Raw genomic sequence first — 24,271 nt, 5'->3', positions numbered from 1 at the left:
TCCAGGCATGACAGAGGGCTCACACTGTTGTCTTCTGGTCACTTCTCACCCTGCCCCTTCAGCTCCTATCTCCATATGGCCTGGTTTTTCCTAGGTTATGATTGTAGAGCAAGGATTATTATAATATTGGAATAAAGAGTAATTGCTACAAACTAATGATTAATGATATTCATATATAATCATACCTATGATCTGTATCTAGTATAACTCTTGTTATTTTATATATTTTATTACACTGGAACAGCTCGTGCCCTCCGTCTCTTACCTCAGCACCTGGGTGGCTTGCCGCCCACAGCTATTATGTTGTTATATGAGTTAATACAGGTAACGTATTCAGAATAATGCCTTGCACATAGTGTTCAGAAAAGTCAGTCATTGCTATTGCCATTATCATCACAGTTTTTACTTCTGGCCAGTGTTTCTGTAAAGCCACTGTGGACCTTGTCATCTCTGAAGACATCATTCATGCTTTGGGTTTTTATTTGTATATTGATTGTATTGTCCACAAAACTGAAAACTCCACACAGATTTAGAGGCTATTATAACTACTTAGGGAAAAGTACAATGAAACAGAGAGACATAACTTGCTCAAAAATGCCTTCACGCTGGGCGCGGTGGCTCACGCCTGAGATCCCAACACTTTGGGAGGCCGAGGCAGGCAGATCACGAGGTCAGGAGTTTGAGACCAGCCTGGCCAACATGGCAAAACTCCATCTCTACTAAAAATACAAAAATTAGCCGAGTGTGCTGGCAGGCACCTGTAATCCCAACTCTCTGGGAGGCTGAGGCAGGAGAATCGCTTGAACCCAGGAGGTAGAGGTTGCAGTGAGTCGAGATCATGGCATTGCATTCCAGCCTGGGTGACAAGAGCAGGACTCTGTCAAGAGGAAGAAGAAGAAGAAGAAGAAGAAGAAGAAGGAGAAGGAGAAGGAGAAGGAGAAGGAGAAGGAGAAGGAGAAGGAGAAGGAGAAGGAGAAGGAGAAGGAGAAGGAGAAGAAGAAGAAGAAGAAGAAGACCCAAAAAACTTCACGTGTTTAAGAATATAGGAAAAACTGATTCAGTTTCTTCTACTGTTCTCTCACAACACAGAACGCTACTGTTAGCCCAGAGGTACTGGGTTTTCCCACACACACCAAGCAAGCAATCCTGCCACACACACCAGGTGCGTGTTCTCTCATTCCGTTCCATTCTGACACTATCTGCCTGGACACGGCATCAGATCCCACACTTTGAGGGCTCAGTCCCACAATAGTGCACACATTTCAATGCCAGTCTCAAGCACAGGTTGTGACCTGTGCTTACTGATCAGATATAAATCCTGGAGTCCCTTGACCCCCTCCTAGGGTTCAACGAATTTGCTAGAGTGGCTCACAAAATACAGGGAAACACTTTACATAGATTTACCTATTATAAAGGATATTACAGAGTTGACAGATGAACAGTCAGATGGAAGGGATCAGTGAGGTGAGGCATGGGAGAAGGGGCGTTGAGCCTTGGTGCCCTCCCTGGGTGCACCACACTGCAGGAGCCTCCAAGTGTTCACCTATCCAGAAGCTCCTCTGAATCCTCTCCTTTTGGGTTGTTATGGAGCCTTCATTACATATGCATGATTGCTTATATTACTGCCATTGGTTACACTTTTAGATAGGCTAAGTGGTTTTGTTTGTTTTTGTTTGTTTGTTTTGGTGAGACGAAGTCTCACTCTGTCACTCAGGCTGGAGTGCAATGGCGCGACCTCGGCTCATTGCAACCTCCGCCTCCCGGGTTCAGGCCCCGCCCCTGCCCCGCCCACCCTATGCTCTCAGTCACTCCCGACGCCTGGCCTTTCCCCCCCCCATCCCGCCCCTTTGCCCCGGTCCGCCCAGGCCCCGCCCCCAGCCGCCGGCTCCGTTTACTGCACGGGCAGTTTCTTGCAAACCCGGAAGCAGATGTTTTGGAGTGAAGGCTGTTCCTCGCCGCGTGAGTTTCCTTCTATCTAGATTAAACCTGCGTTTCGGAGTCCCCTGCATTTCCCTACACGATGTCCGGGGGTTCCTATAGCCCTTGAAGTCCCCGCACGGCTCCCTCCATGCCGAGTAAATTCAGACGTTGTCGCGAGACTCTGGGGGTCGCATCGCTTTGGGTTAAAATCACACAGGCTGGTCCTGCCCGCGGTATTTCGGCTTTCAGACCATGCAGACGCCTCCTTTCCTGCGCCGTTTCCTGCTTAAAACCCTTTGCTGACCTCTACCCCGGCGCTCTGGGAAGTCCTCATCCGCGAAGTGGGTGCAGGATTTTGCCGTCCCCTAACCTCGCCCTAACCTCGCTACTGGAGCGCAGGGCCGCAGCCCCAGTCCCGGAGAGGCCGCGTCCTCTGCCTGGTTCTGGGATCCTGCAGACCCCACCCCTCTCCTAAGGCGCCGTCGTCCCCCACCTCCCTCCTCCTCGTGCCGGGCCCTGCTGCTCCCCAGGCCTGCCCTTCGCAGTCACCGCTTCCCCTGAGCCCGCGTTGGGGAAGGTTCCTGGGGCTTGTCGTGTGACACCCGGTGTTCTTGCCTGTCCAGCTCCACCCGCTGGAAAATGTGCTCCTCCAGGATGCAGGCGTCTTACTCCACACCCTCCCTGTGAATGTGTGGGCCAAGGGGATCACGAGATAGAGAAAGGGGCTGAGAGAAAAGCAGAGAAACGGAGACAGAGGGAAGAATGGGGGAAACCAATAAACATGGCAAAGTAGAGGATGGGTCGGGATTTGCAAAGAGACAGTAAGAGTGAAAGAAGTCGCTGAGAAAGTAACAGCATGGAGAAACAACTGGAGAAATGTAGAGAAAAGCTCGATGTCTAGAGAGATGAAGGACAGCAAGGTAGGGAGAGGGGCAGCTCCTCCGACAGAGAGTGGGGGAGAGAAGCGGGGATTTGGAGCCAGGACAGACAGCAGCGTGGTGCTGGGACAGCAAGAGGGGGCAGCCGGTGACAAGGAGAGCAGAGGGAGAACCACAGCAGGGGGAGACCTGGGATCTGGGGGTGCCAGAGAGTGGGGACAAGGAGGTGAGACAGGCAAGAGGGGATTTAACAGAGCAGAGATAAGGGAAGAAAGAGGCAAAAACATATGGAAATTGGGGACAACCAAAAGATTGGGGTGAAAGAGGAATAAGAAGTGAAACAGGTTGCAAGAATGGAGCAGAACAGGTGGAAGAGAAGGAATAGAGGGAAGGAGAAACAGCAGGAAAGGAGAAGGGCTCAAAATGAGGAGCAGCGACCCAGGCTGAAACACAGACAAGAAAAAAAGCCAGAGAGAGAAGAAGAGAATGAGAGATGTACAGAATGAGGGAGGAAACACACAGGAAGGAAGAAAGAGGGGGACTTTGGCCCAGATGCATGGTGGTTTCATTGGGTATGGATAATTACATCGTGATATATTGATTTCTGTGTCCATAATCTAACAATTTTTTTTTTTTTCTTGAGACAGAGTCTCTATTGCCCAGGCTGGAGTGCAATGGCATGATCTCAGCTCACTGTAACTCCGCCTCCCGTGTTCAAGCGATTCTTGTGCCTCAGCCTCCCGAGTAGCTGGGATTACAGGCATGCACCACCACACCTGGCTAACTTTTGTAATTTTAGTAGAGATGGGGTTTCACTATGTTGACCAGGCTGGTCTCGAACTCCTGACCTCAGGTGATCCACCCACCTCAGCCTCCCAAAATGCTGGGATTACAGGTGTGAGCTACTGTGCCCGGCCCCTAATAATCTAACTAATTTGGCCGGGCGCGGTGGCTCAAGCCTGTAATCCCAGCACTTTGGGAGGCCGAGGCGGGTGGATCACGAGGTCAGGAGATCGAGACCATCCTGGCTAACATGGTGAAACCCCGTCTCTACTAAAAATACAAAAAACTAGCCGGGCGTGGTGGCGGGCGCCTGTAGTCCCAGCTACTCGGAGGCTGAGGCAGGAGAATGGCGTGAACCTGGGAGGCGGAGCTTGCGGAGCTTGCAGTGAGCCGAGATCGCGCCACTGCACTCCAGCCTGGGTGACACAGCGGGAGACTCCGTCTCAAAAAAAAAAAAAAATAATAATAATAATAATCTAACTAATTTTATATGTATATATTTTGTTTCTGTTGTGGAGATGCTGGTGAGAATTGCAAAAGTCCTGTCTGTGAGACATGTGCATTTTATAATTCCTGGCATCAGAGGTTAGCTTCTGTTTGCAATCTCTATTCTACCAGAGGGCAGTGACTTGACTCATTCAGTTGTCCGTCACTCTCTTTCCTTTTCCTAGGATGGGGTAATATGAAGGCAAGTGTATGAATGAGGAGGAAAAACGAAAGTATTTTTCCTCCTCTCATAATCAGCTAATGAACACTAAAGAATGCATCGCCTCTCGTCACCAAAATGTGTGGGGTGGGGATTTCTCCCCACCAACACGCAATTCTTCAACAGACACTACCTGACTGTCCTATAATTTAATTCAATTCGGACACTATCTACCCAGAGTTAGCATTAGATCCCACTAGTTGAGGGTTCCCACTTCAGATGCCAGCCCCAAGTCCCAGATTTTGAGCTTCGGACCCATTGAGTATAAATTGGGGATTCTCCTTATCCCTTCCTGAGGTGCTATTATTTGCCAGAGCAGCTTGTAGAACTCAGGGAAACATTTTCCTTGGTTTACCCCGTTGTTTTTTGTTTGTTTGTTTGTTTTTGAGATGGAGTCTTGCTCTGTCACCCAGGCTGGAGTGCAATAGCACGATCTCGGTTCACTGTAACCTCCGCTTCCCGGGCTCAGCAATTCTCCTGCCTCAGCCTCCCAGGTAGCTGGGATTGCAGGCATCCGCCACCATGCCCGGGTAATTTTTGTATTTTTAGTAGAGAAGGGGGTTCACCATGTTGGCCAGGCTAGTCTTGAACTCCTGATCTCAGGTAACCCACCCACCTTGGCCTCCCAAAGTGCTGGGATTACAGGCATGAGCTACCGCGCCCAGCCTACCCAACTGTTATAAAGGATACTACAAATCATATAGATGAATGGTTTTAGCAAGTTAATTGAATCCAAGGAGGGGGTTAAGAGAATGACGGTATTTATCTGGTGAGAGTGTAGCCAAGAGTTACTACTAGCATATAGCACACTGAGATCTTCACCTGGGAGATCTGACAGTGTCAGAGTGGGGTGAAATTGTACGACCCCCCCACCCCCACCCCTGGGAGTCCACTGCAGAACTGGTCATTGTGGGAAAAACTACACACATTTCGGTGACTGCAGGTGAAGTATTCTGGGTTGAGTGTGACAATAGTATGAACAGGTTGATTTTTTCCTGTCTCAAACAGTAAAGGGAAGAGCTCTCCAACAGGCCCACCCACCTGTCTTAAGGCCTGCGATCTCAACTCAGTAGGTACTGGGAATGGACTGTCCCTGCTCCGGGCTGTTGCTGGTTCTTCAGTTGTGCACACAGTCTCAGGACGGTGGCACTCCCTCCTCCACTGCATCAACTTTTACTTCAAGGGAATTATTTTGATGAGCATATCCAGATTAGTGGTCTTGTCTATTCACACACACACACACACACACACACACACACACAGGCCCGTACCAACACACGTGACTAAATTTTGTACCTTTTTTAGAGATGGGGTTTTGCCATGTTGCCCAGGCTGGTCTCAAACTCCTGAGCTCAAGCATGAAGCAGTCCACCCACCTGTGCCTCCCAAAATGCTGAGATTACAGGCAAGAGCCACTGCACCCAGCCTCAACATTCTTTGGAGGTGGGAAAAAAATTGTTTGAAGACCTCAGCCCTGCCTGACCTGCTCCCCTAGGACCTCTCTGACCTCATCTCCTGCCCGCGTCCTCCTCGCTCCCTCTGCTCCAGCCACGCAGGCCCCTTTCCTTTTCTGGGGTCCCCAAGTTGCTCCTGCCTCAGGGCCTTCACATGGGTGGTCCCTGTGCCTAGGACTCTGGCCCCTCAGCTGCAGGTGCAAACACCCTTCCTAACCCAGGTCTTTGTTCTGATAGCACTTCCTCAATGGGGGCTCCTGTGACCCTCTCCCTGACCCCCGCTTCCGCATTCCATCCCCACCCCCACCCTCACCTCTGGTCCACAGTGGCTGTTCTGCATGTTTCTCTGTGCTGCTTCACCTTCCACTGTCTGGATCCTGGTGACAACAAGGCCCCCAGGGAGAGTAGAGCCAGAAGGTGGGGGGCTGTGCTGGGCTTGGCCCCTCTCAGCGGAGCTCAAGAACGCTGAGGCATTTTGCGAATACATCTCTTATGCCCCCTTAGCAGAGATTTTCATTCAAGTAAGTTGCAGCCCAGCTTCAATGACATTTAAGATTGGTTCTATTCTGTTATTCTGTATCTACCACTGAGCACCAGGGCACTGCTGCTCGTTTCTGAAGGCTGAGATCAGCCTGTGATCCACAGAGGGGAGCGGGGCTGTGCTTTGCATGGGGTTTGGTCAGGGCTGGGTCTGTGCCCTCAACGGAAGCTCGTTCCAGCTCAGCTCCCCACTGCTGCAGCCTGTGTGCGGGCCTCTCCAGGCGGGGAGCAGATTCTAAAGAAAGAGGTCAGAAACTCACTTGCTTTTCCTGTAGGAGTTTCTTAGCCCTGCATCTTTTCTGGTGCAGTGGGCGGCAGAGGACCATCTTTCCACAGGGTAAGGTCTTCCCTGTGTATGAGGTTATGGCACAGGAGGGGGTGTGTTGATTCTAACCAATAAACAGCATAGTTTTGACATTCAGGATTGAATTCTAAAGTCTCTTTCATGTTACCCAAGGCAGAACCCTGGAAGAAGAGGAAGAGGAAAGCAGAGGAGTCAGGGATGGCTCCTCCTCAGGTGAGATGATGTTCTTGGTGGATTGTTCTGTCTCCTTCCTTTCAGAAACGCTGGGCCTTGGAGTTGGGAATCTTCTCTGAGTCTGAAGCGTCCTGCCTGACAGGTTTGCTCACCCTCACCCATGCCTTCCCTCAGTCCCTCTCATCTCGCTTAGATTCCATCTCTCGTGACCCAGTGACATGAACTTGGGAAGAGGCGGCACTGGGCATCGTCGTCCTGGGAAGGGCTCACACCAGACATGGATGGAGATGGGGTGAGGGCCCCGTGGTGTCAGTGCTGTTGGGCAACGCAGATTGTTCAGGCCATATTTGAATATATTGCCAGCTCTGTGTAAATTCTGATAAGAGAAGCTGGTTATGAAGGCAGATGTTACTGTGCACAAGCACTCACGAAATGCTGTAAAATGAGACCACTGTGGGGAAAGCTTTGTAGCCTCATTTATATTGCATTTGATGCCGAACAAGTGAGTCACTGTGTTTATCTGACTCCAAACTCCTTTTTTGTTTGTTTGTTTAGACAGAGTCTTGCTCTGTTGCCTAGGCTGGAGTGCAGTGACGCAATCTCAGCTCACTGCAACCTCTGCCTCCTAGATTCAAGTGATTCTCTTGCCATGGCCTCCCGAGTAGCTGGGACTACAGGCGTGCATCACCATGCCTGGCTATTTTTTTGTATTTTTAATAGAGATGGGGTTTCACCATGTTGCCCAGGCCGGTCTCCAACTCGTGAGCTCAAGCGATGCACCCGCCTCGGCCTCCCAAAATGCTGGGATTACAGGCGTGAACCACTGCTGCCGGCCTTCATTACTTATATTCAACCAAGAGAGAAACTTATCCCTCAGCCAGCGCCCTGAAAAGACAGAATATGGATGAATGTTTTCATACTTTTCCTCTTCCAGGAGAAATGGGAAATTGGTGTTTTTCTTGCAGTGACACTGCATCATGCCAGGGTAAGGCCACTGTGAGCAGATGTCCTGTATTTTTCTTCTAGACTTCTGTTAAGAGTTCCAACCTCTTAAATGGTTACTGGATTTCTCACAAAGGCAATTGGTTCATATATTGTTACTAAATTTGTGTCTCCATGGTGGAGGTAGTGTTTGGGAGTTCCTATTCCTCTATTTTATTGACATCATCACTTTAGTACAGTTTTATAATTTCTTTAAATAGGTGTGGAAATGTATTTTAATAGGTAGCATTGTATCATTCCTAATGTACTCGTGAGATGCGTTGTATGTTTAATGAGAGCTGCTAAAGAAAGAATGAAGATTGTTTTCACAGTGTTGTTATTAGTTCTTATACTTCAATGCGTTCTTTTCCTAGGTTGTGAGTATGTCATCTGTTAGTTTTAACAGGTCTAGCTCCTACTTTACCATTTTCTTGGTCTCAGCTCAGGCATGCTCTGAAGTGGGCTTTAGCTGGAGCCCTGGTGAGCCCTGTTTTCTCCTTTTTTATTTTTGATACAAGGTCCGGCCCCGTCACCCAGTCTGGAGTGCAGTGGTGCAATCTCGGCTCACGGCAGCCTCCACCACCTGGGCTCAAGCCAACCTCCTACCTCAGCCTCTCAAGTAGCTGGGACTACACGTGCATGCCACCACACCCAGCTAATTTGTATATTTTTTGTAAAGATGGGGGTCTCGCTATTTTGCCCAGGATCATCTTGAATTCCTGAGCTCAAGCAATCCACCCGCCTTGGCCTCCCAAACTGTTAGGATTACAGGCATGAGCCATCGTGCCCAGCCCATTTTCTCCATTTTAATTTAGAGCAAATGCATCCAGCATTTACTGCTTGATTATGTGTTTGGTGAAATTTTCTTGTTTAATATTAGCTTTTGGGTGTTTTTCAAATTTCCTTTTTGAACCAATTTTTAATTATCCAATAATTTCTTTGAGTAAATATCGTTGCAATATATACTTCTTAAGTCTATTAAATTAATGTATGATATTAAAAAATGTCCTAACCTTATGTTATGATTTCATGAGTAAAATAAACTAAAACCTCCATTGGGCTTTTGTTAATGCCTAAATATCTAAATTTAACTGGAAAAAATGGTATCAGTATTTTTAATAATTGTATTTAATACCAATTGGAGTACAAGTTCTTACATATTTTTGTTTTAGCATTTTTACAGCTTAACTTACAAAAATGTTTATAAACTAAATTAAGTACAATTCATGCATTTTAATTGTCCCAGACTTTCTGAAATGCACATGAGCAAAAAAGACAACTAAAGATATCATCAAAAACAAATACATCGTTGAGACACATCTCCTTATTTCACTTAATTTAACTGGTATATGTGATGTGCGCACATGAATATGTAGATGCATACGCCCATGGTTTTATAAAAGACGTACCATGATTTAAATAAATTGTATGTGTTTTATCATTTGAAATCATATTTTAAATATTTTTATGGCCTTAACTTTGTTCTCTGCTGCCTTTTTTTTTTTTTTTTTGAGATGGAGTTTCGCTCTTTCACCCAGGCTGGAGTGAAGGAGCACAATCTTGGCTCACTGCAACTTCCCCCTCTTAGGTTCAAGCAATTCTCCTGCCTCAGCCTCCCAAGTACCTGGGATTACAGGTGTCCGCCACCACACCTGGCTAATTTTTGTATTTTTAGTAGAGATGGGGTTTTCCATGTTGGCCAGGCTGGTCTCGAACTCCTGACCTCAGGTGATCCATCTGACTCGGCCTCCCAAAGTGCTGGGATTCAAGTGTGAGCCACCGCACCCGGCCTGTTCTCCACTATGTATTAATGAACTAATAGGATAGTAACATATGGGCATAAATGCGTTTGTGTATATGATGACCTTTGGTGAAGTTCCATATTGTTAGCCTTGAACTTGTTTCAGTTTTTCTCACTTAGGTGACCTCGTGTCAATTTACTTTTGGAGTGTTTAGTTAAAACAACTCAAACACCATGTTTCCCTCTGCTCTCACACCAACACCACAATCCACACAGAAGACTTCTGTGGCCACATGTGAGGGATTTCTCCCCACCAACAAACAGCGAGCAACCAACTGGCTGTCCTCCAGTTCAGTTCCAACACTTGTCTGCATGAAGATAGTGTCACATCTCACAGATTGATGGCTCAGTTCCCAATTGCACGTCCAGGCCTCTGAAACTTCTGACCGACCAACCTCAAGTTGAGGTTCCCATGAACCCTTCTTTAATTTGCTGGAGCAACTCTTAGAGGTCAGAGAAACACTCAGTTTTACAGGTTGATTATAAATACTATTACAGAAGATACCAGTGAAGAGATGCATAAGGTGAGGTATGGGGAAAGGGGTGCAGAGCTTCCCTGCCCTCCCTGGGTATGCCGTCCTCCAGGAACCTCCACGTGTCATCCATCTGGAAGCTCCCCAAACCCACTGCACTCCAGCCTGGGTGACAAAGCAAAACTCCGTCTCCAAAAAAACAACAAAAAAAGAAATTTACATATTTCTACAAAACTCATCGCCACTTTTATCTTTATTTTCTCTTTTGATTCTACCCAAATTTCCAGTGACAAAGTCCCAAATTCAGTGCTGAAATTAGGCTTTTACATGTGCTTTCTTCTATAAGTGTGACATTGTAATAAAAGAAGTGGTTTGTTGTCCTTGATAATCTCATTTGGCTCCTGTGTCGTTCTTTGAGATAATTCCCTTGCTAGCTGGTTGTTTTACAAATGTGTACAAACTATATTATACTACTTTATGCAAACTAGATTATACTACTTTATGCAAACTACATTATACTACTTTATGCAAAGAGACAGACACTACTTTTTACTATATCTTTCTAGGACTTTTTATTCTGTTTTCAGTTTAAATTTGCTTACCCCTGAGATTTTAAAGTCTCTTTCTCCATAAAACACTATTTGAACTGGAATATATTAACACATTCTCTGGCCAGTTTTGCTCCACATTATTTTACCCTTCATTCTCTAACATTCTCTCATTTCTTGTACTTCTTTATTTATTTGTATTTGTTTATTTTTCCTTTTATTATTATTTTTACTTTTTTGTAGAAACAAGGTCTTGCTATGTTGCCCAGGCTGGTCTCAAACTCCTGGGTTCAAACAATATGCCTGCCTTGACCTCCCAAAGTACTGGGACTACAGGCATGAACCACCATGCCCGGCCAACTTCTTTATTTTTTAAACCTCGTTTTCACAGTAGTTGAGAGGATTTCAGCCACAGTGTAGCATCTTAAAGACTGGGAAAATTCTTTCCTAGCCAGTTTAATGACCAAGAAACTATTCAGACCAATCTACATGTCAGTCATTCACAGTAGAATGGTAAACTAAAGAGCTGTGGGCAGCTGCTGATACATGTTGCACAAAAGGATGTTGGGAATCTCTTAGACACTGGTACCCGTTACTCGGGTACTCGGCCTCTCATTATATAAATGAATTCTTCCAAAATGACTTCCCTTTCAGAACCTTGGACAGATATATTGACTCCTTTGTGCTGATCTCAAGACACTGAGATTCTAAAATGAAAACTCTGAAGGCGCTTGACTATGTAGCCTTCCTTAATGCTTTAGGATTCCAAACCACCTACTTACTCTCTTTGGAAGATTATTCAGGGCTTTGTGAGCTGCTCTTTCAGGTAGCTTGCCTGTTGCTTAACTGATTGCTTAGGTTTAATTTTAATTCCCAGATACCTGGATATAGGTACTTGCTCTGTCATTTTTAGCTCTTTGACCTGAGACAAGTTTCTCGGTGTGTCTGTGAAACAGCTGTCCCACAGTAAAATGGGAGCAGATCTTTCTCTCATGGGCTACAGTGTTGTACGTGTTAGTACACATAAAGGATTTAAAATGCTACCTCGCATACGGACCTTGTTCTTAAATCCCTATCATTGCTATTGCTCTCATCATAGTTTTAAAACTCTGATTTGTTTTTTCTTCAAAGCCACTGTGGATGTTGTCATCCTTGAAGACACCACTCATTCTCTAGGTCATCTAGATGCTGAATATTACTTGATGTATCAGACATAATATCTATCTAAAGCTGGTAGAGATGAACTTATGCTGGGCTTTTTTCTTTTGTTTTGGTTGTCCCCCTGTTGCCCGGGCTGGAGTGCAGTGGCACCATCTTGGCTCACTGCCACCTCTGCCTCCCAGGTTCAAGCAATTTCCGGCTAATTTTTGTATTTTTCGTAGAGACAGGGTTTCACCATGTTGGCCAGGTTGGTCTCGAACTTCTGACCTCAAGTGATTCCCCCACCTTGGCCTCCCAAAGTGCTAGGATTACAGGCATGAGTGAGCCACTGCGCCCAGCCGATTTTGTATCTGTATATTTATTTATTGTCCACAAAACAGAAATCCACACTAATTTAGAGGATATCATAACCTCTTAGGGAAAAGAATAATAAAACAGGATTAAGCAGACATAACTTGCTCAAGTAAACCTTAGTGTGTGAGAATATAGGGAAAAACTGATTCAGTTTTTTTTTTTTTTTTTTTTTTTTTGAGATAGAGTCTCGCTCTGTTGCCCAGGCTGGGGTGCAATGGCGTGATCTTGGCTCACCACAACTTCCACCTCCCAGGTTCAAATGATCCTCCCGCTTCAGCTCCTGAGTAACTGGGATTACTGGTGCCCACCACCATGCCTGGCTATTTTTGTATTTTTAGTAGACACGAGGTTTCGCCACATCGTCCAGGCTGGTCTTGAACTCCTGACCTCAGGTGATCCACCCGCCTCGGCCTCTCAAAGTGCTGGGATTACAGGCATGAGTCACCGTGTCCAGCTGGATACAGTTTCTTCTACTACTTGCAACACAGAGTGCTTCCGTTCTCCCAGATGTGTTGGGTTTTCCATCACATCAATCAAGCAATTCTGCAGTGGACGTGACCTGGGTGTCCTCCCATTCAGTTCAATTCTGACGCTGTCTGGATATAGCATCACATCCCACAGGTATAGGGCTCAGTCCCACAAGGGTGCAGCCACCTCAATGCCATTCGCAAACACAGGTTGTGGCTTGGGTTTCTCGCTAACCGGCTTAAGTTGTAAATTCTCATGACCTCTTCGTTGGGATCAATTAACTTGTTACAGTGGCTCACAGAACTCAGGGAAACACTTGATTCATGTTGATTCATTTATTGCTCAGGATATAACAAAGAATGCAGATGGAAGCGATCTATTGGGTGACATAGGGAGGAGCTCTGAGCTTCCATGCCCTCTGTGGGTGCACCACTCAAGGGGCCTCCATGTTATCATCTGTCCCAAATGCTCCTCAGAACCTTCATTTTTTGCATTTTTATGGAAGCTTCATTACATAGGCATGACTGTTTACATTATTGGCCATAGATGTTCAACTGAAACTTCAGGCCTTCTTCCCTTTTGCAGTGTTGGAGATTGAACCTGGAAGTCCCAACCCTGTAATCTTTTATTTATTTATTTATTTTTATTTTTATTTATTTATTTTGAGACAGAGTCTCATTCTGTCATCCAGGCTGGAGTGTAGTGGCGTGATCTCAGCTCACTGCAACATCTGCCTCCCAGGTTGAAGTGATTCTCCTGCCTCAGCCTCCTGAGTAGCTGGGATCACAGGTGCGTGCCACCATGCCCAGCTAATTTTTGTATTTTTAGTAGAGACAGGGTTTCACCGTGTTGGCCAGGCCTGTCTCGAACTCCTGACCTCAAGTGATCCACTGGCTTCGGCCTCCCAAAGTGCTGGGATTACAGACATGAGCCATGGCACCTGGCCTAACCCTGTAATCTTGTCTTGGTCTTTCCAGTGTCCAGCCCACACCGTGAAGCTATCTGGCGGCCTTCAGCCACCAGTTAGTCTCACTGACGTACAAAAAGATACTTATCACCTCACAGATTTCAAGTGAGCTCTTTTCAGGAAAAGGGATGAAGATCAAATCTGTATGTACCATGATCACAGCCTGGATGTGTCAGTCTGCTTACTTGAATTGAACCTATTTTTACAGCTCTCTCCTCTTCTCGTTTTATGTGAAGATTCAAATTTGCCTCATAGTCACTTGGTGAAATGTGTTTTTCATTTTAGGGACAGTTGACATTCAAGGATGTGGCCATAGAATTCTCTCAGGAGGAGTGGACATACCTGGACCCTGCTCAGAAGACTTTGTACAGGGACGTCATGTTGGAGAACTACAGGAACCTGGTCTCACCGGGTAAGGATGACTTTCTTTTAGAAGTCAAGGTCTGTTCTTGTGTATGTTTTCATTTTCCCTTGTGAGTCTCTTGAGAGCCCCTGCATTCCTCGATGAGGATTGATGACCTGTTGACTCAGAAATGAAAAGCCTGATCATACAAAATCTGGACTTTAATCTTGCCGTTTCTTGAGATGGTCTGCCCACTTTGTGGAGAGTTTTAGAGCTTTGTATGCATAATACCTTGTACCAGATTTAAAATGTTTGATTTTCTGTTTTTTACTTCTGTGCTTTTGATTTAGTGGTTCATGGACGAAAGCTAGGTATCTGTGTAGTCTGGTGTTTCCTAATCACTCAGGAGGCATTCAGTGGATCAACTGTTGAAATGTTTTTCCAAATCCATCTGCAGTTTCCTCTCTTCTCATGTTAACCTAAGGGTGTAGTTCTGGAAAAGCCACAGCACATTATATTTCTTTTTCTTTTTTTTCTCTCTTTTTTTTTGAAATGGAGTTTCACTCTTCTCACCCAGGCTGGAGTGCAATAGCACGATCTCGGATCACTGCAACTGCAACCTCCGCCTCCTAAGTTCAAGTGATTCTCCTGCCTCAGCCTCCTGAGTAGCTGGGATTATAGGCCAGGCTGGTCTCGAACTCCTGACCTCAGGGTGATCTGCACATCTCAGCCTCCCAGAGTGCTGGGATTACAGGTGTGAGCTACCATGCCTGGCCTTCTTTCTTTTCGTAAGCAGGAATCTCTCCTTTTGATCTGAGTATTATCTCCTTGTTGGAACAAGGGAAGGAGCCCTGGAATGTGGACAGCCAAGAGAAAATAGCAAGTGGGAGTGGATCAGAGGTGTAATTACAGGTCAGAGTTCAGATGGGCAGAGAGAAAGCGTCTCATTAGACAGTGTTTGAGAAACACCCTGCAAATGGCAGAATTTTTTGGGAAAATAAAAGTTTATATCCTGTGATCACTGATAAGAATTTTTTTCCCTACCACTTAATACTCTGTTCTTTAGATGTGTAAAAGTTTCTCCTTCCAACCTGCAGTGGTGCTACAGCCCAAACAGCAACACATGCAGAGTCTTGATCATGACCTACAACCATCTGTTACTTGGTTTCTATGAACTCTTGGTTCCTTTCAAAAGGGTTGCTTTCCTCCTTAGTCTCTCCTTCTGTGCTTCATTCAATCAAAAATCCTTATTTTTCTGTCCACAGAGATCAGACGTGAGGCCTCCATAGTTATGACAAGTGCCCCTATCCATATTTTATCCCATTTCATGAGCTTGGAAGATAGAAAACGTTGGCTGCTCCTCCTTTGCACCTGGGGCCCCAGAAACTTCACAGAGCTGTCTTAAGCTTTCTTTGCCTGTTGAGGTCTCAGCTACTTCTCCTATTCCACTTTGCCACAGTTTGTGGATGTGGGTGACAAGGGGAGTGGGTTGATCTTCCGAGATGATTAGCCAAATTGTTAAGTACAATGGACAGAAACTTTCTCTTTTTGATCCCAGTCCTATATGGGGTGTGTATCCTATTTTTTTACACTTGAGCATGGGATTCATTGAACAAAAAGAACAAACCTGGAGGCATCACACTACCTTATTTCAAACTATATTATAAAGATATAGTAATTAAAACAGGATAGTACTTCCTTAAAAATAGACACATCAACCAGTGGAACAGAATAGAAAGAGTAAAAAGAAAGCCGGATGCGGTGGCTCACCCCCGTAATTCCAGCACTTTGGGAGGCTGAGGTGGGTGGATCACGAGGTCATGAGTTCGTGACCAGCCTGTCCAATATGGTGAAACCCTGTCTCTACTAAAAATACAAAAATTAGCCAGGCGTGGTGGTCAGCTACTTGGGAGGCTGAGGCAGAAGAATCACTTGAAACCAGGAGGCAGAGGTTGCAGTCAGCTGAGATTGCGCCACTGCACTCTAGCCTGGGCGACAGAGTGAGACTCCATATCAAAAAAAAAAAAAAAAGTGAAGAAAAAAAACAAATGATGAATATATGACCAGCTGGCTTTTGACAGAGGTGCCAAGAACACACAATGAACAAAGGACAGTTTTTTCAATAAGTGTAGCTAGAAAAACTCAATATCCACACACAGGAGAATGAAATGGATGTTAATCTCACATCAGATACCAAAATTGATTCAAAATGTATTAAATACTTAAACGTAAGACCTGATAATGTGAAACTACTAGAAGCAATCATAGGGGAAAAGCTACATGACGTGATCCAGGCAATGATTTTTTGGCCTCGATGCCAGAAGCTTATGCAACAAAAGCAAACAGATAAATGGGGTGGCATCTACTGAAAATCACCGCAAAGGGAACAATTAACATAATGAAGAGACAACCTACGGATTGTGAGAAAGCATTTGCAATTTGTATATTTGACACCAATTTAATATCCAAAATGTATGAGAAATCAAAACTACTCAATAGCATGAAAACAAACCAATTAAAAAATGGCCAAAGGATCTCAATATACATTTTTTTTCCTTTTTTTTTTTTTTTTGAGACAGAGTCTTGCTCTGTCACCCAGGCTGGAGTGCAGTGGCACAATCTCGGCTCACTGCAATCTCTGCTTCCCAGGTTCAAGCTATTCTCCTGCCTCAACCTCCCAAGTAGCTGGGACTACAGGTGCGCGCCACCACGCCTGGCTAATTTTTGCATTTTTGGTCACTATGTTGGCCAGGCTGGTCTCAAATCCCTAGTCTCAGGTGATCTGCCCAACTTGGCCTCACAAAGTGCTGAGATTATAGGCATGAGCCTCAATATACAGTTCTTGAAGGAAGACAGACAAACAGCCAACAACATCACTACTTGCAGAGATGCAGATTTAAAGCAGAATAAAATATCATATAGCTGTCAGAATGGCTACTGTCAGAAGGACAAAAGATATGTGTTAGCAAGGATATGGAGACTGGGGGTTCTCATACACTATTGATTGAATGTAAATTAGTCTAGGCATTATGAAAAATTATATGGAAATTTCTCAAAAAAATAAAAATAAAAGTACTATATTATCCAGCAATCCCACTTCTGGGTATACAGTTGGCCCTTGAACAGCACAGGTTTGAATTCCATGGGTCATCTTATACATGGGTTTTTTTTTTTTTTTTTTTTTTTGAGACGGAGTCTTGCTCTGTCTCCCAGGCTGGAGTGCAGTGGCCAGATCTCAGCTCACTGCAAGCTCCGCCTCCCGGGTTTACGCCATTCTCCTGCCTCAGCCTCCCGAGTAGCTGGGACTACAGGAGCCCGCCACCTCGCCCTGCTAGTTTTTTGTATTTTTTAGTAGAGACGGGGTTTCACCGTGTTAGCCAGGATGGTCTCGATCTCCTGACCTCATGATCCACCCGTCTCGGCCTCCCAAAGTGCTGGGATTACAGGCTTGAGCCACCGCGCCCGGCCTATACATGGGTTTTATTCCAGTAAATATATTGGAAATTTTTAAAGACATTTGCAACAATTTGATAAAGCAGACAAATTGCATAACGTAAAAATATCATAAAAATTAAGAAAAAATTAGGTATGTGATGAATGCATAAAGTACTTCTCTATTATTTACCACCATAAAAAAATACACAAATCTGGCTCTTGAGCTGCTTGCTAGAGCCCGCTCCCACTCTGTGGAGTGTACTTCCATTTCAATAAATCTGTGCTGTTCTTTTGTTGCAAAACAAAAACAAAAACAAACCAAACAAAAACACACAAATCTGGCTGGGTGCAGTGGCTCACGCCTGTAATCCCAGCACTTTGGGAGGCCAAGGTGGGTGGATCACTTGAGGTCAGGATTTCAAGACCAGCTGGCCAACATGATGAAACCCTGTCTCTACTAAACATACAAAAAGTAGCTGGCCGTGGTGGCACATGCTTGTAATCCCAGCTAGTTGGGAGGCTGAGGCCGGAGAATCACTTGAACCTGGGAAGCAGAAGTTGCAGTGAGCCAAGATTGCACCACTGCACTCTAGCCTGGGCATCAGAATGAGACTCCGCTTCAAAAAAACACAAATCTATGATAAAAAATTAAAACTTACCAAAACTTATACACACACTTACTGCATGTGACACGATTTGCAGTCAAGAATAATATAAACAGGCTGGGCGCAGTGGCTCATGCCTGTTATCTCTGCACTTTGGGAGGCCAAGGTGGGCGGATCACGAGGTCAGGAGCTCAAGACCAGCCTGGCCAAGATGGTGAAACGCTGTCTCTACTAAAAATACAAAAATCAGCTGGGCGTGGTGGCAGGCACCTGTAATCCCAGCTACTCAGGAGGCTGAGGCAGAGAATTGTTTGAACCCGGGAGGCGGAGGTTGCAGTGAGCCGAAATCGCGCCACTGCACTCCAGCCTGGGTGACACAGCGAGACTATATTCCAGTTCTTATGTCCTGTGCTGGTTCTGAAGTAGAACTCCTCTTTTCTCTCTCTTTTTTTTTTTTTCCAATTCAAAAAGTTTTTTCTGACATTTTAAAATTGAATTCCTCCTCATTTTTTCAGTGCTATTATTTTTTTCCAATTCAAAATTACTACTTCTTTAATTATTCATTACGTATGTTTGCTGTGAGTTATTTACCATTACAGTATATCACGTTGTGCTTTAGCATTTACTTGTGCATAACAAATATGCTTTAAATAGGCACAATATAAGAATTCTTTCTCTTGAATTCTAAGACAGCCATATAAAACATATTGCCAATTGGTAGCCTTGGGTCATGGTTGGAAAGTACTCCTTTCAGGGCCAATATGGGTTTGTACAATATGAGGGTTTTGTTCACAGATTGTTTAAAACGAGGATCCCCTACTATTTGAATTACATGTTACCACCTTTTCTTTGATAAGGAATCCTATTCCTTTTGTGTTCTGAAAAATTATGGTTCTGAAGAATCATAAGTCTGTTCAACATAACTATTACTTTTGGTGTAACATTAGGTTTTTCAATGGGAAATAATTATTTATGTACTATAATTAATTGGAAACCTGTGGTTCTTTATATCTTACAGATATCTCTTGTAAATGTGTAAACAAGGATCTGCCACCAAAGGGGAAGAACAGTATGGAAGAAGCATTCCACATGGTGAAGCTGGAGAGACTTGAAAGCTGTGATGAAGCCCTGTCCTTTGAGGAAGTTCAGAAAAATACATATGACTTTGAGTGGCAGTGGAAAGATGAAGGAAATTACAAGAGTACTTATGTTGCAAAAAGAAAATCTCCCTGATAGAAGAGATCAACATGATAGAAGGGCTGCAGGAAACAAGCTTATTGAAAATCAGCTTGGAGTAAGTTTTCAGTCACATCTGCCTGAACTGCAGCAATTTCAAGGTGAAGGGAAAATGTATGAATACAATCAAGTTGAGAAGTCTCTTAATAATCGGGGAAAACATTATAAATGTGATGAATGTGGCAAGGTCTTCAATCAAAACTCACGGCTAACAAGTCATAAGAGAATTCATACTGGAGAGAAGCCTTACCAGTGTAATGAGTGTGGCAAAGCCTTTACTGTTCGTTCAAACCTAACTATCCATCAGGTAATCCATACTGGAGAAAAACCTTACAAATGTCATGAATGTGGAAAGGTCTTCAGTCAACCTTCAAACCTTGCAGGTCATCGGAGAATTCATACTGGAGAGAAACCTTACAAGTGTAATGAGTGTGGCAAAGCCTTTAGAGCACATTCAAAACTAACTACACATCAGGTTATCCATACTGGAGAAAAACCTTACAAATGTAAGGAATGTGGCAAGTGCTTCACTCAAAATTCACACCTTGCAAGTCATCGAAGAATTCATACTGGGGAGAAACCTTACAAGTGTAATGAGTGTGGCAAAGCCTTTAGTGTTCGCTCAAGCCTAACTACCCATCAGACAATCCACACTGGAGAAAAACCTTACAAATGTAATGAGTGTGGCAAGGTCTTCAGGCACAATTCACACCTTGCAAAGCATCGGCGAATTCATACTGGTGAGAAACCTTACAAGTGTAATAAGTGTGGAAAAGCCTTCAGTATGCATTCAAACTTAACTAAGCATCAGATCATCCATACCGGAGAAAAACCTTTCAAATGTAATGAATGCGTCAAGGTTTTCACTCAGTATTCACATTTAGCAAATCATCAAAGAATTCATACTGGAGAGAAACCTTACAGGTGTGATGAGTGCGGCAAAGCCTTTAGTGTGCGATCAAGCCTAACTACCCATCAGGCAATTCATACTGGAGAAAAGCCTTACAAATGTAATGACTGTGGTAAGGTCTTCACACAAAATTCACACCTTGCAAGTCATCGGGGAATTCATTCTGGAGCAAAACCTTACAAGTGTGGTGAATGTGGTAAAGCCTTCAGTCAAACATCACAACTTGCAAGGCACTGGAGAGTTCATATTGGAGAAAAACCTTACAAGTGTAATGAGTGTGGCAAAGCCTTTAGTGTTCATTCAAGCCTAACTATCCATCAGACAATACATACTGGACCAAAACCGTACAAATGTAATGATTGTGGCAAGGTCTTCAGGCACAGTTCATACCTTGCAGTTCATCAGAGAATTCACACTGGTGAGAAACCTTACAAGTGTAATGAGTGTGGCAAAGCATTTAGTGTACATTCAAACCTAGCTACCCATCAGGTCATCCACACTGGAGAAAAACCTTACAAATGTAATGAATGTGGCAAGGTCTTCACTCAGAATTCACATCTTGCAAATCATAGAAGAATTCACACTGGAGAAAAACCTTACAGGTGTAATGAGTGTGGGAAAGCCTTTAGTGTTCGCTCAACCCTAACTACCCATATGGCAATCCATACTGGAGACAAACCTTACAAATGTAACGAATGTGGCAAGGTCTTCACTCAAAATTCAAACCTTGCAAAACATCGAAGAATTCATAGTGGATAGAAACCTTACAAAGGACGCCAGGTGTGGTGGCTCATGCCTGTAATCCCAGCACTTTGAGAAGCCAAGGAAGGCAGATCACCTGAGGTCGCGAGTTCAAGACCAGGCTGGCCAACATGATGAAATGCTGTCTTTACTAAAAACACAAAAATTAGCTGGGCATGGTGGTGCATGCCTGTAATCCCAGCTACTCAGGAGGATGAGGCAGAAGAATCACTTGAACCTGGGAGGCGGAGATTGCAGTGAGGGAGATCATGCCATTGCACTCCAGCTTGGGCAACAAGAGTGAAACTCCATCATACACACACACACACACACACACACAGAAAAAGTAACCTTACAAAGGAGTGTGGCAAGTTGTTCAGCCACAAATTACTTATTTCACAACATCGGGAATTCATTCTTGAGACAATTCTTACAAATGCAGTGACTGGCAAACTTCTGATGAGTTTAAGCATTAACAGACATCAGAGTTCATAACAGAGAAATCCTGTGAATATACTGTGTATGACAGAAGCTTTATCCAGGTTTCAGAGCTCAATAGGCATCAAAAGATATATCTTTGATGAAATTACACAAATGTAACATGCATGCCGAGACTATTACTCCTGGACTACACCTATAGCTGAGGATTCATAGGAATAATATAACTCAGTCTCTAGTTTCCTCATAACCCTCTGATATATAATCTGCTGATTTTATACACGATTATACACCTTACATGGTGGTGTTTGGGAAAGAAAGGATGGAAGGGCTCACTCACTTCACTGGGTAAGGATTATTTCTCTCCAAGCTCCTGAAGAAGAACGACGCTGCCTTTTAAAATTAAATAGAGTCTGAATTAGAGAGTACTTGGAAAGGACAGAGGATAATGAACTATGATGTCACTCATCATCCTTATTGCACTCCAGGTGCTCTTCTTCTGACAGAAGGGCACTGTGGGTATGGAAAGAAATTCTCTACTGGCCGGCACGGTGACTCACGCCTGTAATCCCAGCACTTTGGGAGGCCGAGGTGGGTAGATCACCTGAGGTTAGGAGTTCGAGACCAGCCTGACCAACATGGAGAAATCCCGTCTCTACTGAAAATACAAAATTAGGTACAGTGGTGCATGCCCGTAATCCCAGCTACTCAGGAGGCTGAGGCAGGAGACTCGCTTGAATCCCGGAGGCAGAGGTTGCAGTGAGCCGAGATCACGCCACTGCACTCCAGTCTGGGCAACAAGAGCGAAACTCTGACTCAAAAAAATAAAAAAGAAAAAGAAATTCTCTACCAACAGACCATGAAATAGAGCCAGGAAGACACTTGGATTTTTATTAGAGAAGAGTAATAGCTTATTAGGGACTGATGTGTGGTACAAATAATGCAGAAAAAGCTACCTTCTCCATCAAATGCCAATAGCTGTTGCATAGCAAAGATTGATTTTTTTTTTTTTTTTTGAGACAGAGTCTTGTTCTGTCACCCAGACTGGAGTGCAGTGACGCAATCTCAGCTCACTGCAACCTCAGCCTCCTGGATTTTAGTGATTCTCCTCCCTCAGCCTCCCAAGTAGCTGGGATTACAGGCATGTACCACCACGCCAGGATAATTTTTGTATTTTTAGTAGAGATGGGGTTTTGCTGTGTTGGCCAGACTGGTCTTGAACTCCTGACCTCATGATCTGCCCGCCTCAGCCTGTCACAGTGCTGGGATTGCAGGCGTGAGCCACCGTGCCCGGCCGGCTGAGCATAGGAAGTTTAATCAAAGTAACCAGAATCCCATGTTTGTTACTAGGATTTACATTAACTGCTGGAATGACATTTTGCTACTATTTAATTAAGAATGCATCATAGATTTAATGTTTTAACTAATAAAATTCGATGTATTTTGTAAGTATGAATGAATCATTTCTTGCCAACGTAGTTTTATCCTACCTCAGTAGCATACTTCATAACAGATAATAACAGTGCACCATTAAGCTATCGAAGGATCTAGAATAATGATTTCCATTGTTGGATCAAACAACATATAATTTTCAGAAACTAAGCGTATTTTGGTTTTTTGTTTGTTTGAGATGGAGTTTCATTCTGTCACCCAGGCTGGAGTGCAACGGCGTGATATCAGCTCACTGCAACCTCTGTTTCCTGGGTTCCGGTGATTCTCCTGCTTCAGCCTCCCAAGTAGCTGGGATTATAGGTGCCCGCTACCACACCCGGCTAGTTTTTGTATTTTCAGTAGAGACAGGGTTTCACCATGTTGGCCAGGCTGGTCTTGAACTCCTGACCTCAAGTGATCCACCCGCCTTGGCCCCCCAAAGCTCTGGGATTATAGGCGTGAGCCACCACGCTCAGCCCAGAAACTAATTGTATTTTGCACTTGAATTAGTCTCTCCACACTCTGCCTTGGGATACTTATGTGGTATAATGAAAATCCCATAGAAAGGATATTTCAGACTCTCACACCCTGAAGTCTGCATTGCTCTTGATGCGTATGCACTGTATTATATTTTTGCATGTCTCTTTCTTGCATGCCAAATAACACCTATGGCATTATCTTTATGTACGTGAAGTGAAAATACAAGTATAGTAAAAATATGACATTAGGAAACAAAAAGTGTGTGGAATATGGATAAAAACAACATCTCTTTTTTACCCTTGGAATGATCAGTGGCAATTGGAGAAATTAATATATATAAATTTTCTTTTAAGAATGAACATAACACAGTCAGATTTTTTTTTTTTTTTCCTGGCAGATAAACTACAAAGTTTGAATGTTCACCCTCATAACATTTTGGTAATTTGAACTTGTGACCTCTCTACTGGAACTGTATTGAATTTCACCTCAAGTTTGGTTGAGAAGTGTTATAAGACTGTTTATTACATAATATGGGTTTCTGGGGAAAGCTGGGTAGACTTCCAAAGCTGGTCCAAAAATGGCTTGAGAGCCCAGATAAGCAACTTGCTTGGTGTGTTATGGTTGATAAGGTGTGGGGCTGGGTTATGTTTTGTGTGGTTTGAACGTCCATCTAGTGACAAAGGAGGAAGCACTCAAGCATGATCAGTTTGACCAAATGGGCAGAACAGGAAGAGGAAGTGCAGAGCTGTAAAAGTGTTAGTAGTACAACATCACAAAATGGAGACTGACTCTAGTACACTGAATTACTTACTGTGGAAACTCCTGACATCTTGGTTTGGGAAGACCCCAGTTTTCCAGTTTTCTTTTTTGTTTGTTTGTTTTGTTTTGTTTTTTGAGATGGAGGCTTGCTCTGTCACCCAGGCTGGAATGCAGTCGCGTGATCTCGGCTCACTACAACCTCCACCTCCCAGGTTCAAGTGATTCTCCTGCCTCGGCCTCCCAAGTAGTTGGGACTACAGGTGTGTGCCACCACACCTGGCTAATTTTTGTATTTTTAGTAGAGACAGGGTTTCACCATGTTGGCCAGGCTGGTCTTGAACGCCTGACTTCAAGTGATCCACCCGCCTCTGCCTCCCAAAG

At 44.4% G+C, this 24,271-nt stretch overlaps 1 protein-coding gene across 1 annotated transcript; it reads left to right on the top strand.

Annotated features, from left to right (window-relative positions):
• Window positions 1-1,861: 1,861 nt before the first annotated feature.
• LOC105497063 (zinc finger protein 665) lies at window positions 1,862-22,236 on the top strand. Its single transcript, XM_011767751.3, is given in 5 exon segments — window positions 1,862-1,959; window positions 6,743-6,798; window positions 13,798-13,924; window positions 18,914-19,088; window positions 19,090-22,236. Coding segments are annotated over 5 exon segments (2,100 nt in total). The 5' UTR covers window positions 1,862-1,928; the 3' UTR covers window positions 20,801-22,236.
• Window positions 22,237-24,271: the final 2,035 nt, after the last annotated feature.

This window comes from Macaca nemestrina, chromosome 20 (genome assembly GCF_043159975.1).
Source record: "Macaca nemestrina isolate mMacNem1 chromosome 20, mMacNem.hap1, whole genome shotgun sequence".
In the NCBI taxonomy this organism is placed as follows: Eukaryota; Metazoa; Chordata; class Mammalia; order Primates; family Cercopithecidae; genus Macaca; species Macaca nemestrina.
This window is presented reverse-complemented; position numbering and strand designations above follow the sequence as displayed.